The sequence below is a fragment of the Eleutherodactylus coqui genome, chromosome 1, assembly GCF_035609145.1.
Source record: "Eleutherodactylus coqui strain aEleCoq1 chromosome 1, aEleCoq1.hap1, whole genome shotgun sequence".
Lineage (NCBI taxonomy): Eukaryota > Metazoa > Chordata > Amphibia > Anura > Eleutherodactylidae > Eleutherodactylus > Eleutherodactylus coqui.
The window spans coordinates 35,293,691-35,309,994 of NC_089837.1; the positions used below are offsets into that span (position 1 = coordinate 35,293,691).

The 16,304-nt window shown below is 44.8% G+C and overlaps 1 protein-coding gene across 1 annotated transcript in view; it reads right to left on the reverse strand.

Annotated features, from left to right (window-relative positions):
• Positions 1 to 6,918: 6,918 nt before the first annotated feature.
• Positions 6,919 to 16,304, reverse strand: part of FBXO16 (F-box protein 16) — a 44,813-nt gene continuing 35,427 nt past the window's right edge. The window contains exons 8-9 of the mRNA XM_066594854.1: positions 11,598 to 11,823; positions 6,919 to 7,461 (exon numbers count right to left, since the gene is read on the reverse strand). Coding sequence (XP_066450951.1) covers positions 7,394 to 7,461; positions 11,598 to 11,823 — 294 coding nt within the window. The 3' untranslated portion in view covers positions 6,919 to 7,393. The remainder of the gene's footprint in view (positions 7,462 to 11,597; positions 11,824 to 16,304) is intronic.

Sequence of the window (16,304 nt, forward strand, 5' to 3'; positions counted from 1 at the left end):
GGTCTGACTACAGGCGTGCGCTAAATTGTTTCCTGGCTCTGCTGTGTTCGTTACTGCATGTGTCCACTTGTAAAGAACCCCAGTCTGACTGGGGCATGCAGTGTGGGCCGAAGCCCACCTGTATTAAGCACGACATTACTACCTCAGCTGTGTTGGGCAATGCAATGGGATATTTTTATGTGCCACCGGTGGCTTCCTGGCACCCACCCATGCTGTAGGTGCACAGGGACTTCACATTAGGGAGATGTACAGTACCTGCCTCTGTCTATGTATTAAAAACCCCGGTCTGACTGGGGCATGCAGTGTGGGCCGAAGCCCACCCGTATTTAATCTGACGTTACCTCTACTATCCGGGGCATTGCATTGGGACAAACTACAGGAGCAATACAGCGCTAATGAGACGTGCACAGCTATGCTAGCATTGGAGTCCGCTGTAGGCCCGCGATTGCTGAGGGTTTGTGCAGAGGCCTATGTCCTGGGTGCAGTGAAAGTCCGCTTCCAGCCTAGGATTGCGGAAGCTGTGGGCCGAGGCCTATGTCGTGGGCGCGGTGCAAGTCTGCCATGTTTGGCTGCTCAGATCAATTTTTTGTTCATGTCTTGGGCTTCCTAGGACCCACCTATGCTGTTGGTGCAAACTTAGTTCCCATCGCGGTGTTTGACCTGTCTGGCACAAAGGCACTGACTGACTTGGGTAGAGGGCAGAGCGCAGACGGCTTTCCCCTTGCAGTGTGGATTGAGCTATGCGACACCTTAACAGAATGAATACTGTGTGGCACATAGGTTCCCCATTGCTATGCCCACGTGTGCAGCTCCTGATGGCGGTGGCACAGGATTCTATTTCTCATTGCTTCTGTACAGCATTGTGGGCTATCGCCCCGCCCCTTTTAAAGAGGGTCGCTGCCTAGCCGTGCCAACCCTCTGCAGTGTGTGCCTGCGGTTCCTCCTCATGGCAGACGCACTTATAAATAGACATGAGTGTGGCGTGGCATGAGGGCAGCTGAAGGCTGGGCAGGGACACTTTGGTGTGCGCTGTGGACACTGCGTCGTGCGCGGGGGGGGAGCATGTAACCCAGGAGAAGTGGCAGCGGAGTGTCATGCAGGCAGTGATTGTGCTTTGTTGGAGGTAGTGTGGTGCTTAGCTAAGGTATGCATTGCTAATGAGGGCTTTTTAGATGTAAAAGTTGTTGGGGGGGGCACTCTTGCCGCTATTGTGGCTTAATAGTAGGACCTGGGAACTTGAGATGCAGCCCAACATGTAGCCCCTCGCCTGCCCTATCCGTTGCTGTGTTGTTCCCATCACTTTCTTGAATTGCCCAGATTTTCACAAATGGAAACCTTAGCGAGCATCGGCGATATACAAAAATGCTCGGGTCGTCCATTGACTTCAATGGGGTTCGTTACTCGAAACGAACCCTCGAGCATCGCGATAATTTCGGCCCGAGTAACGAGCACCAGAGCATTTTGGTGCTCGCTCATCTCTATTAGCCATTAAAAAGTATTATATCTGCAAGATTACTTGGCTTCTCTCACTGAGAACAATCACACAGAGAATGTTGGACAATCAGTGTAGTAATGCTAAACACTGTAATACATATGTATTACCACCAGGTGTCAGCCAAGCACCACATACAAAATTCCTTCACATTATGCAGTTTTGTAGATTATTACAGTTCAGATTTCTATTTAGTGACAAATTGGAGGAATATTTTGTGTCATTTTTCTCTTCGAAACAATTTAGACTTGTAGCAGCTAGTTCTATGTCTTCCTCCAGGCAAAACTGAGCATTTCTTGTTTGGACAGAGTTATGGAGAAAAGTTTAATTTACCTGAATGTGGCGGTTCTGGGGATCATCCCCTATAGTCTATTGAGCCATAGGTAACAATGGCGTCATCACATAATGGGATTATTGGCACCAGCCAGGAGCTTGTATAGGAAATATTGCAGCTGCATGTCACTAGGAATGTCAACTTGTAAGGGGCTACCCTACTGAGTGAAAATGTTGCCATATATATGGGTTATGACTTGCACCAAAATTTGTGCAAAACTGACTGCGTGCGCCAAATTTGGCTCAAGTTGGGACGGAGCATGCTCAGTAGGGGCTTTCTACAGACTAGGAGCAACCAATGGAGTCACAGTGGATTCAATGCTGACCTAAGAGAAGAGGTGCTTCTTCCTGTGAGGGGAAGCTGCAGAGAAAGGTCAGTGACCGAAGACTGCCTGGTGTCTGGAGCCAAGAAACAGTAAGAACCAGCGTTGCATCTCCAGACCAGCAGACACCTGGACAGCCATAATGATCTACGGAAATCGTGGTAAAGGAGTGCTTCAAACCTTGAACAAGCCTGGGTCTATCAAAGTGAGTGCTCTCACATGACATACTGTAAGTGAGGCTAGCCTCAAACTGACCATAAGTGTGCACACTTTGGAAAGGGTGAAAGACAGGGTGTTAGCAGGTCTGCTATGAGAGATACGGCTCATTGCTATGCTATTATTGTTCATTTCTATTTCTTTTTTAGCAGTAAATATTACAAACTTTGGTTACTCCATCTGCTGCATCCTGTCCTGCCGACTAGACCAGGAAATGTTGCCGGTAGTAGTGTGGTGCAGGGTTCTTTCCTCTTTTTCTGTAGAGTTTTGTAAACTGATGGGATACACACATAAGGCATCTAAAACACATAAAACGTAACAGTACTTTCTAAAAACTTTCGGCATGTCTTAGGAACATTTCAAAAGTTCTGACCCCTGGCTTCTGAGACCTCCATTGATTTCTAGAATGACCCAGCAGAAGCTTACTTGACTTGGCACAGTAATGGGATATTGCAGTTGTCACTAATCAGGGGGTGCAGTCTGAATAAGTATGAAGGCTCCTCCAGTAGGACATTTCTGTGCAGATAGAACAATTCTGTGCTACTTTTCCGATGACACCATTGCTACAAGATGACATCACAGAACCGGTGTGACCTGTGGGCATGGCATTGGGTTATCAGAGTGTACAAATTACTACACTGAGGTTTCCACACTTCTGACGGGGAGGCAGGGGCGCATCGCCTGATTGAGGTGTTGGGGCATCAGGGGCCCTTGCTGCCATGTCCTGGGATGTTTACAAATATTGGAGACATTAGGATGGATGAAGCATGTAGGCTTGGTTCACATGGGCTGGAACTGCCAGCGGAATGTCCGCAGCGGATCGGCCGCGAAATACCTGCCTCCAAAGCGGGTTTCATCACGAATTCCTTTGTGGAATTCACCTTTGCAGAGTTCCGCAGTGCAAACGGCGATACAATTGATATGTTGCGAATTTGAATTCCGCTCCGCAACAAAGTTTTCGCAAGGGTTTAGTGTGGGTTTCTTCTGCAGCATGTACTGTAAGGCCGCCTGCAGATGGCCGGGTCGGATGCTGTCCTATGCCCCTGCAGAGGCCTACGGCTTTCCTGCTCCCGGCGTCTGCTCTCTGCGTTGTGTGCCAGCTGCCACCCAGCGGGCGCATGCGCTGGGAGGAGCCGGCTCGTCACCACTGACATTTCTGTGCGGGCCTCTGCGAGACCTGCACAGAAATATAACATGCCGCGATTTGTTTTCCGTGTGCGATTTCGCGGCCGTCTGCCTAGGATTGCGTTTTCTAATGCAATCCTTTGCCAGCGGCCACGAGCGGAAATTCTGCGGGAAATCCCACTGCGGAATTTCCGCCCATGTGCAGGGGGCCTAAATGCAGTGGAATTTCCATGAGGAGGGTCCACACAGAAAGTCTGCGGCAATTCCGCCCCGCGTGAACCTAGCCTTAAACTTTAACCCTTTCCAATCCACTGTCTGACATCTGAAGACATTCTCATTAAAGGCTATACAGTTCCGATGTTGGAAGACGTCCTGCAGGGTATTTTTACTGTATATTACTGGCCACTCTGTTGTCGGGAGCCTCTTCGGCATGCCCCATACCGCAGTACTGGCTCTAGCCAGCAGATGGTGCCATTGTATAATAGCAGAAAGAGAAAGCCCCCTAGGAAACCCTGAATCCAAAATTGGATTGGAAAGGGTTAATTACCTGCAGATACAGCCAAATGTATTAGGAATTTAAAGGGCCGGCAGAGTTCTATCCTTGCAGATGATGTCATATCTCCTGGGTGGGGTGGACACATTGTACTGGGTTTGCCCTCCCCGTCAGCTTATCTGGGCCTGAATGATGTAGGGGGTGTTCCTGCACTCTGACAGATGCAAACTGATGGGGACATATTTGGGATAGTCTTAGGCCCCATTCAGACGGAATGATTATCGTTCAGAAAGTCATTCAAAAAAGCTAAATTAAACAATAAGCTGTCAGCTTGAACGCTGGCCAACGGCGAGCGCGAATCGGGAGGCTCCCACTCGTCGGTCAGTTTCAGCATAAAATCCATCGTCGGCTCCAGAAGTTATCGTGCAGTTTAATCACTGATCGTTTGTTGAGAATCGTGCAGTTTAAACGGGCTGCATGAGTGCGGACTGCTGATGACGTCACCGGCTCGTCCGCTCGGGCAAACAAGAATCCCCGGCCCGTGTAGAGAGCCATTACTGTCATCACTGAAGAGGTTTTATCTGAATGTGATTGATAACAAGTAGATCGGATCTTGTTTTGTGTGTTTTTAAGGAACTTTTCGGAAAAAAAAAAACTTTTGGCACATGTTTAGGTACCGTGGAGGGGGTCTGCTACTGAGGGGGTCTGCTACTGAGGGGGTCTGCTACTGAGGGGGTCTGCTACTGAGGGGGTCTGCTACTGAGAGCCGGCTCCAAAGCTTTCCTGTTAGTTTATCCATTATTCATATATCCATTGATTTCATTCTGGGAGGGGAGGACTCATTTAGGGCTCTGATCCTGACTGACAGAGTGTAAGGGTGGACACCCACTGGCGTTTTTTTCTCCACTGCGCTGCGAGAGTAAAGTTAAAGTCTCGCAGCGCAGTGCAAGAAAAAAAATGGCTTCATATCGCTAGTGGTTTCAATGGGGCCAGCGACAGCAGCGCTAGCCCCATTGAAAACATAGAGAGAATGCCGCTGACTTCTGCCACAGCTATGGCAGCTGTGACAGCTGTGGCAGGAATTTCCTTCATCCCCGCGGGGACCGCGGGGATGAAGGAATCCTCTGCCACAGCTGTCACAGCTGTGGCAGAAGTTCGCGGCATTCTCTCTATGTTTTCAATGGGGCTAGCGCTGCTGTCGCTGGCCCCATTGAAACCACTAGCGATATGCCGGTTCTATACCGGCGTCTTTCTTGCGCTGTGAGGCGAGAGTTTTCTCGTGCTCTCACAGCGCAAGAAAGAAAAAAAAAAAAAAATCGCCAGTGTGCGTCCACCCTAAGACAATTGGCAAAAACAGAAACTAAAGAAATTCAATCAAGTGCTGCCGAATTCAGTCCATTCCGATTGTAGGACAGATGACTGCGACTGAACCGCCGGCAGGCAAACAAGATGACATACAGATAATCAGAAGGCACACTTATTACATGGCGTGATAACAGTGTAAACCACAGGTGACAAGGCGTTGTACCCCCTGCCCAACTTACAAATAGAAGACAAGAAAGTTTACAGCAGCCTTCAACCTAAGGAAACCTCCGTGCAAACTACATCCCTCAGCCTGCCTGGACGGCTGCGAGCCACCGCTTGGAGGTCACTCTTTTATAGTCATCGTTGGGTTGGAGTACTCCTTAAATTTAGAATTGGCAATAAGGCTAACGGGATCGGATTTCTCTCAATCGTCCAAATTATTTAGCCAGCACCTCCATCTAATCTGCAGCAATGATAAGAAGCTTCCTGTCCGCAGGGGCCAATATTCTCGCAGAGATAATAATTAATCACCTAATGGAACCTATGCTACAATGAATTGCTGCAGAGGAGTCCAACACACTATTAGATGGGGGTCTCCAATAAAGTGACCATTCAGTGTATATACTCTTTGGGGCTTCTTTCACACGAGCAGATATCGGCCGGACGATATACGCTACGTTGGAGGCGAAAAAACTGGTGAATGGGCGCACAAATCAAACGTTTTTGCGCCAGTTCATATAGCCTGGTGAGGCCGGCGCTAATGTACTGAACTCACCAGGCCATCTCCCATTTCCTCTCCCCTTCCCCGTGCAGAGGCACCTCTTTTCCTCCCCGCTCGTTCTGTGCAATGGGAGGGGGCGGGACAACGTTGAGCTAAGCGCAGGTCCGCCCCGCCTCCTTCCATTGATGGCTATGGACAAGGGGTGGGGAGAGGGTGGCTGCTTAGCTCCGCCCATCCCCACCCCTTGTCCATAGCCAGCAATGGGAGGAGGCGGGTGGATCTGTGTTTAGCTCCACCCACATCCCACACACTCATGAAGCCTAAGGCTAGGCTCATACGGGTGGACAGGATTCGGCATATGGGAGGCCCACAGCGGATTACAGCTCTGGGCCCGGCCGGTGACCCTGTGTACCTTATTTTCTTGTATTGTGGATGACCCCGGCGGCTCGCCATCAGTCATGCGCAGTAGATCATGTGTGTTTTACCCGCAGATGTCCGCGCAATGTTTTTTTAGGCAAAAATGTCTCGCATCACTTCTGTGAAATTTCATATAATCTTGTACATGTTTCATGTGCGATAGAGCAGTGTTCCCCCAGTCCTCAGCGCCCCCTACAGGTCATGTTTTCAGGATTTCCTCAGTGTTGCACAGGTGATGTAATTATTGTCAGTGCCTCGGACATTGCCACAGGTGTTCTTACCATAGGATATCCTGAAAACATGGCCTGTTGGGGGCGCTGCGAACTGGAGTTGGGGACCCCTGCGATAGAGGATCGGAAGTGTTTGCCATTGCAAGGAACCTCGCATCGCACTCGCCTGCACATCGCGCAGCATGCGGGTGCCATGGGATTTATTTAAAGTCCTATTGAAATCAATGAACTCCACACCGCAGGGTGGGGAGAGGAGATTACAAATTTGCAGATTTTACTTGAAGTTAAAGAGTTAAATATTACAAAAAAAATCAGTTGTATAAAAAGGAAAAACTAAAAACATATTTTTAAAAGTTTTCTCCGTATTAAAAAAAAGGAAAAAGAAACCCTAAATCCCCCAATCACAAGGTCCTCTGTGGTTTCCTGGTCCGTCGTATTCTGTCCTGATTGTAAGATCATCTGTCCATAACATGATTGGTGGTTACATGATGGGATGAGAGAGGTCAGGTGTAGAGCAGGAACCTGTCCCTGGGGGGCGCTACCTCTGGGCACCATGATCACTATGACTGGGGGAGTAGAGGTGATCTGTAAGGCACGGTATATACACAGACGCAGGAATACGTCATGGTTGGTGGTCGGATGGACGCAGATCTCAGAGACGATACATGAGATTGCACGACAAGTGATGCGACTGTTGAGCAGGTAGTTGGAGCAGGTCTGTCCTATACGCACGGCAGCCTAGTCCTCATCTGAGCCGCGTCCTGTGGCAGGGACCGGCCAGGGCTGACTCTCAAATAGGGACATAGCTGGAAAATGGGACAGAGACACAGAGGTTAGTCATCATTACTATGCTGAAACATATAGAGCAGTCCCCACATAATACTGCCATATACTGCAGCCCCCACATAATACTGCCATATACAGCAGCCCCCACATAATACTGCCATATACTGCAGCCCCCACATAATACTGCTATATACAGCAGCCCCCACATATCACTGCCATATACAGCAGTCCCCACATAATACTGCCATATACTGCAGCCCCCATATAATACTGCCATATACTGCAGCCCCCACATAATACTGCCATATACTGCAGCCCCCACATAATACTGCCATATACAGCAGCCCCCACATAATACTGCCATATACAGCAGCCCCCACATAATACTGCCATATACAGCAGCCCCCACATAATACTGCCATATACAGCAGCCCCCACATAATACTGCCATATACTGCAGCCCCCACATAATACTGCCATATACAGCAGCCCCCACATAATACTGCCATATACAGCAGCCCCCACATAATACTGCCATATACTGCAGCCCCCACATAATACTGCCATATACTGCAGCCCCCACATAATACTGCCATATACAGCAGACCCCACATAATACTGCTATATACAGCATCCCCCACATAATAATGCCATATACAGCAGCCCCCACATATCACTGCCATATACTGCAGCCCCCACATAATACTGCCATATACAGCAGCCCCCACATAATACTGCCATATACTGCAGCCCCCACATAATACTGCCATATACTGCAGCCCCCACATAATACTGCCATATACAGCAGCCCCCACATAATACTGCTATATACAGCATCCCCCACATAATAATGCCATATACAGCAGCCCCCACATATCACTGCCATATACAGCAGTCCCCACATAATACTGCCATATACTGCAGCCCCCACATAATACTGCTATATACAGCAGCCCCCACATATCACTGCCATATACAGCAGCCCCCACATATCACTGCCATATACAGCAGTCCCCACATATCACTGCCATATACAGCAGTCCCCACATAATACTGCCATATACTGCAGCCCCCACATAATACTGCCATATACTGCAGCCCCCACATAATACTGCAATATAGAGCAGTCCCCAAATAAAACTGCTATATAGAGCAGTCGTCACATAATACTGCTATATACAGCATCCCCCACATAATAATGCCATATACAGCAGCCCCCACATATCACTGCCATATACTGCAGCCCCCACATAATACTGCCATATACAGCAGCCCCCACATAATACTGCCATATACTGCAGCCCCCACATAATACTGCCATATACAGCAGCCCCCACATAATACTGCTATATACAGCATCCCCCACATAATACTGCCATATACAGCAGCCCCCACATAATACTGCCATATACTGCAGCCCCCACATAATACTGCCATATACAGCAGCCCCCACATAATACTGCTATATACAGCATCCCCCACATAATAATGCCATATACAGCAGCCCCCACATATCACTGCCATATACAGCAGTCCCCACATAATACTGCCATATACTGCAGCCCCCACATAATACTGCTATATACAGCAGCCCCCACATATCACTGCCATATACAGCAGCCCCCACATATCACTGCCATATACAGCAGTCCCCACATATCACTGCCATATACAGCAGTCCCCACATAATACTGCCATATACTGCAGCCCCCACATAATACTGCCATATACTGCAGCCCCCACATAATACTGCCATATAGAGCAGTCCCCAAATAAAACTGCTATATAGAGCAGTCGTCACATAATACTGCCATATACAGCAGCCCCCACATAATACTGCCATATAGAACAGTCCCCAAATAAAACTGCTATATAGAGCAGTCGTCACATAATACTGCCATATACTGCAGCCCCAACATAATACTGCTATATACAGCAGCCCCCACATAATACTGCTATACACAGCAGCCCCCAAATACTACTGTCATATACAGCAGTCCCCACATAATACTGCCATATACTGCAGCCCCCACATAATACTGCCATATACAGCAGCCCCCACATAATACTGCCATATACTGCAGCCCCCATATAATACTGCCATATACTGCAGCCCCCACATAATACTGCCATATACAGCAGCCCCCACATAATACTGCCATATACAGCAGCCCCCACATAATACTGCCATATACTGCAGCCCCCACATAATACTGCCATATACTGCAGCCCCCACATAATACTGCCATATACAGCAGACCCCACATAATACTGCTATATACAGCATCCCCCACATAATAATGCCATATACAGCAGCCCCCACATATCACTGCCATATACTGCAGCCCCCACATAATACTGCCATATACAGCAGCCCCCACATAATACTGCCATATACTGCAGCCCCCACATAATACTGCCATATACAGCAGCCCCCACATAATACTGCTATATACAGCATCCCCCACATAATACTGCCATATACAGCAGCCCCCACATAATACTGCCATATACTGCAGCCCCCACATAATACTGCCATATACAGCAGCCCCCACATAATACTGCTATATACAGCATCCCCCACATAATAATGCCATATACAGCAGCCCCCACATATCACTGCCATATACAGCAGTCCCCACATAATACTGCCATATACTGCAGCCCCCACATAATACTGCTATATACAGCAGCCCCCACATATCACTGCCATATACAGCAGCCCCCACATATCACTGCCATATACAGCAGTCCCCACATATCACTGCCATATACAGCAGTCCCCACATAATACTGCCATATACTGCAGCCCCCACATAATACTGCCATATACTGCAGCCCCCACATAATACTGCCATATAGAGCAGTCCCCAAATAAAACTGCTATATAGAGCAGTCGTCACATAATACTGCCATATACAACAGCCCCCACATAATACTGCCATATAGAACAGTCCCCAAATAAAACTGCTATATAGAGCAGTCGTCACATAATACTGCCATATACTGCAGCCCCAACATAATACTGCTATATACAGCAACCCCCACATAATACTGCTATACACAGCAGCCCCCAAATACTACTGTCATATACAGCAGTCCCCGCATAATACTGCCATATACCGCAGTCCCCACATAATACTGCTATATACAGCAGCCCCCACATACTGCTATATAGAGCAGTCCCCACATAATACTGCCATATACTGTAGTCCCTACGTAATACTGCCATATACTGTAGTCCCCACATAATACTGCCATATACAGCAGCCCCCACATAATACTGCTATATACAGCATCCCCCACATAATACTGCTATATACTGCATTCACCACATAATACTGCCATATACAGCAGCCCCCACATAATACTGCCATATACTGCAGCCCCCACATAATACTGCCATATACTGCAGCCCCCACATAATACTCCCATATACTGCAGCCCCCACATAATACTCCCATATACAGCAGTCCCCACATAATACTGCTATATACAGCAGCCCCAACATAATACTGCTATATACAGCAGCCCCCACATAATACTGCTATATAGAGCAGTCTCCAAATAATACTGCTATATAGAGCAGTCTCCACATAATACTGCCATATACTGCAGTCCCCACATAATAGTGCTATATACAGCAGTCCCAACATAATACTGCTATATACAGCAGCCCCCACATAATACTGCTATATAGAGCAGTCTCCACATAATACTGCCATATACTGCAGCCCCCACATAATACTGCCATATACTGCAGTCCCCATATAATACTGCTATATAGAGCAGCCCCCACATAATACTGCAGCCCCCACATAATACTGCTATATAGAGCAGCCCCCACATAATACTGCCATATACTGCAGTCCCCACATAATACTGCTATACAATTCCCAAATATTTCAATACTTGGGGATTTTAGTTAGCTCACAGGATTTCTGATCTTGTGGGGACCCCAGTAACCAAGAGCCCTGGCCAATTGCCATGTGGGTGTACAGGAAAGCTAGGTGACAACCACGTGTGAGCATAATGGTGGCCATATTGATTGTCCGCCAGCTTTTCTTGACACTGGTTGACTAGAGCTATTAACAATTTGACAGAAAACTCAAGAACTAATCCTAAAAATCAATATATAATAGAGTGTGGTCAGTACTTGGGGAGCTGCGGGAGGTCCGGACGCAGGCCTTCCTTGCCTTCTCAGACAGTGTGGGGACCCCGGCTCTTACGGGCGCAGGTCGTATTCCGGCATTCCACTCTGTACTCTGTGCCAGGTTCTTGGCTGTCGTCTTGCTGACTGGGTATTCTCCGGACTGGTGAGAGGCCCAGCTCGGTCTAGATGGGGGCTTCACCAGACGTCCAAACTCAGCCGAGAGCGACATCTATGGGAGCACAGCACAATGGTTACATCTCTTCTCAGCTCACAGAGGATTCCATGCACTGATACATAGTAACAAACTGCAGCTGTATCAGCAGGACTAGATCGGGACACTTTCCTGCTATTCTCTGACAGCAAGCAGTTGACGAACCTTCCATTCTGCAATGATTAAAGGGGTGTCCGGATAAAAAAATAAATTTTCAAAAACCATATAGAGCCCCCCCCCTTATTCAGGATCCTTATCTAATAGCAAGAATGGAGAGTGGCTACAGAAGCATGCCTGTCACTCTGGATGGCCCAACAATGGACTCTTCTACAGATTACAGCTGATCGCTGGGGGTCCTAGCAGTGAGATACTATAATCACTTTATGGTGGATGACCACCAGTGATCAGCTGTAAGCTGTGGAGGAACATGGTAACAAGTGTTCAGTTCTCCTGCAGCGCCTCTACAGGAAAAATCAGGTATTACACAGCTCTCGTGGAAATCAATGTACAGAATACCCCTAATGGGATTGTCAGACTTCAGTCTGAGTTTGGTCACCAGACTCATGGTAGGGCAGGAACACTCGTCCGAAAAAGAGGCACATAAATGCTCTCATAAAATACTCATGTGCAACTGCCCTTCTAAATATGATTACCGAACCACCATGGGTGCCACGGCACAACAATTCTGCATGCACAGTCCATGACAAGCAGACCATGACACATGCTATGAGAAGGAGCGGTATCTGGGACAGACACACCAAGACCAGCTACAGACCAAGAGAAGCTTCTCCTCTGGAGCCTGATAACTAAATGCAGGTACCAGCGGTGTCAGACTGTGACCGCAGCAATGACAGACAATGAGGGAAGATGCCCGGGTCTGAGATCTCACACACAATGATAGCGTATGGTGCATAGTGTGGGGGTGGGGGATGTTCGAACAGGGTGCAGAATATGAATAAAGATGCTAATGTCACAGTTCACGAAACCAGTACCTGACGGTTGTGGGCTGCACTTCCCGGGAGAGGTTTACATGGCTTGAAAACAGGAAGGATACACAATATAAGGACTTTACTATGGGTTCATTTATATCTGTCAGAGGGGAGCAGTATTATAGTAGTTATATTCTTGTACATAGGGGCAGTATTATAGTAGTTATATTCTTGTACATAGAGGGCAGTATTATAGTAGTTATATTCTTGTACATAGGGGGCAGTATTATAGTAGTTATATTCTTGTACATAGAGGGCAGTATTATAGTAGTTATATTCTTGTACATAGAGGGCAGTATTATAGTAGTTATATTCTTGTACATAGGGGGCAGTATTATAGTAGTTATATTCCTGTACATAGGGAGCAGTATTATAGTAGTTATATTCTTGTACATAGGGGGCAGTATTATAGTAGATATATTCTTGTACATAGGGGGCAGTATTATAGTAGTTATATTCTTGTACACAGAGGCAGTATTATAGTAGTTATATTCTTGTACATAGGTGGCAGTATTATAGTAGTTATATTCTTGTACATAGGGGGCAGTATTATAGTAGTTATATTCTTGTACATAGGAGGCAGTATTATAGTAGTTATATTCTTGTACATAGAGGGCAGTATTATAGTAGTTATATTCTTGTACATAGGGGGCAGTATTATAGTAGTTATATTCTTGTACATAGGGGGCAGTATTATAGTAGTTATATTCTTGTACATAGGGGTCAGTATTATAGTAGTTATATTCCTGTACATAGGGAGCAGTATTATAGTAGTTATATTCTTGTACATAGGGGGCATATTATAGTAGTTATATTCTTGTACATAGGATACAGTATTACAGTAGTTATATTCTTGTACATAGGGGGCAGTATTATAGTAGTTATATTCTTGTACATAGGGGGTAGTATTATAGTAGTTATATTCTTGTACATAGGGGCAGTATTATAGTAGTTATATTCTTGTACATAGGGGGCAGTATTATAGTAGTTATATGATTGTACATAGGGGGCAGTATTATAGTAGTTATATTCTTGTACACAGGAGGCAGTATTATAGCAGTTATATTCTTGTACATAGGGGGCAGTATTATAGTAGTTATATGATTGTACATAGGGGGCAGTATTATAGTAGTTATATTCTTGTACATAGGGGACAGTATTATAGTAGTTATATTCTTGTACATAGGGGGCAGTATTATAGTAGTTATATTCTTGTACATCGGAGGCAGTATTATAGTAGTTATATTCTTGTACATAGGAGTCAGTATTATAGTAGTTATATTCTTGTACATAGGGGGCAGTATTATACTAGTTATATTCTTGTACATAGGGGCAGTATAATAGTAGTTATATTCTTATACATAGGGAGCAGTATTATAGTAGTTATATTCTTGTACATAGGGGCAGTATTATAGTCGTCATATTCTTGTACTTAGGGGGCAGTATTATAGTAGTTATATTCTTGTACATAGGGGGCAGTATAATAGTAGTTATATTCTTGTACATAGGGGCAGTATTATAGTCGTCATATTCTTGTACATAGGGGGCAGTATTATAGTAGTTATATTCTTGTACATAGGAGGCAGTATTATACTAGTTATATTCTTGTACATAGGGGCAGTATAATAGTAGTTATATTCTTGTACATAGCGGCAGTATTATAGTAGTTATATTCTTATACATAGGGAGCAGTATTATAGTAGTTATATTCTTGTACATAGGGGCAGTATTATAGTCGTCATATTCTTGTACATAGGGGGCAGTATTATAGTAGTTATATTCTTGTACATAGGGGGTAGCATTATAGTAGTTATATTCTTGTACATAGGGGGCAGTATTATAGTAGTTATATTCTTGTACATAGGGGGCAGTATTATAGTAGTTATATTCTTGTACATCGGAGGCAGTATTATAGTAGTTATATTCTTGTACATAGGAGGCAGTATTATAGTAGTTATATTCTTGTACATAGGGGGCAGTATTATACTAGTTATATTCTTGTACATAGGGGCAGTATAATAGTAGTTATATTCTTGTACATAGGGGCAGTATTATAGTAGTTATATTCTTATACATAGGGAGCAGTATTATAGTAGTTATATTCTTGTACATAGGGGCAGTATTATAGTCGTCATATTCTTGTACATAGGGGGCAGTATTATAGTAGTTATATTCTTGTACATAGGGGTAGTATAATAGTAGTTATATTCTTGTACATAGGGGCAGTATTATAGTAGTTATATTCTTGAACATAGGAGCAGTATTATAATAGTTATATTCTTGTACATAGGGGGCAGTATTATAGTAGTTATATTCTTGGACATAGAGGGCAGTATTATAGTAGTTATATTCTTGTACATAGGAGCAGTATTATAGTCGTCATATTCTTGTACATAGGGAGCTGTATTATAGTAGTTATATTCTTGTACATAGGGGGCAGTATTATAGTAGTTATATTCTGGTACATAGGGGGCAGTATTATAGTAGTTATATTCTTGTACATAGGGGCAGTATTATAGTCGTCATATTCTTGTACATAGGGAGCTGTATTATAGTAGTTATATTCTTGTACATAGGGGGCAGTATTATAGTAGTTATACTCTTGTACATAGGGGGCAGTATTATAGTAGTTATATTCTTGTACATAGGAGGCAGTATTATAGTAGGTATATTCTTGTACATAGGGGGCAGTATTATAGTAGTTATATTCTTGTACATAGGAGGCAGTATTATAGTAGTTATATTCTTGTACATAGGGGGCAGTATTATAGTAGTTATATTCTTGTACACAGGGGCAGTATTATAGTAGTTATATTCTTGTACCTAGGGGCAGTATTATAGTAGTTATATTCTTGTACATAGGGGGCAGTATTATAGTAGTTATACTCTTGTACATAGGGGGCAGTATTATGGTAGTTATATTCTTGTACATAGGGGGCAGTATTATAGTAGTTATATTCTTGTACATAGGAGGCAGTATTATAGTAGTTATATTCTTGTACATAGGGGGCAGTATTATAGTAGTTATATTCTTGTACATAGGAGGCAGTATTATAGTAGTTATATTCTTGTACATAGGGGGCAGTATTATAGTAGTTATATTCTTGTACATAGGGGGCAGTATTATAGTAGTTACATTCTTGTACATAGGAGCAGTATTATAGTAGTTATATTCTTGTACATAGGGGGCAGTATAATAGTAGTTATATTCTTGTACATAGGGGCAGTATTATAGTCGTCATATTCTTGTACATAGGGGGCAGTATTATAGTAGTTATATTCTTGTACATAGGAGGCAGTATTATACTAGTTATATTCTTGTACATAGGGGCAGTATAATAGTAGTTATATTCTTGTACATAGCGGCAGTATTATAGTAGTTATATTCTTATACATAGGGAGCAGTATTATAGTAGTTATATTCTTGTACATAGGGGCAGTATTATAGTCGTCATATTCTTGTACATAGGGGGCAGTATTATAGTAGTTATATTCTTGTACATAGGGGGT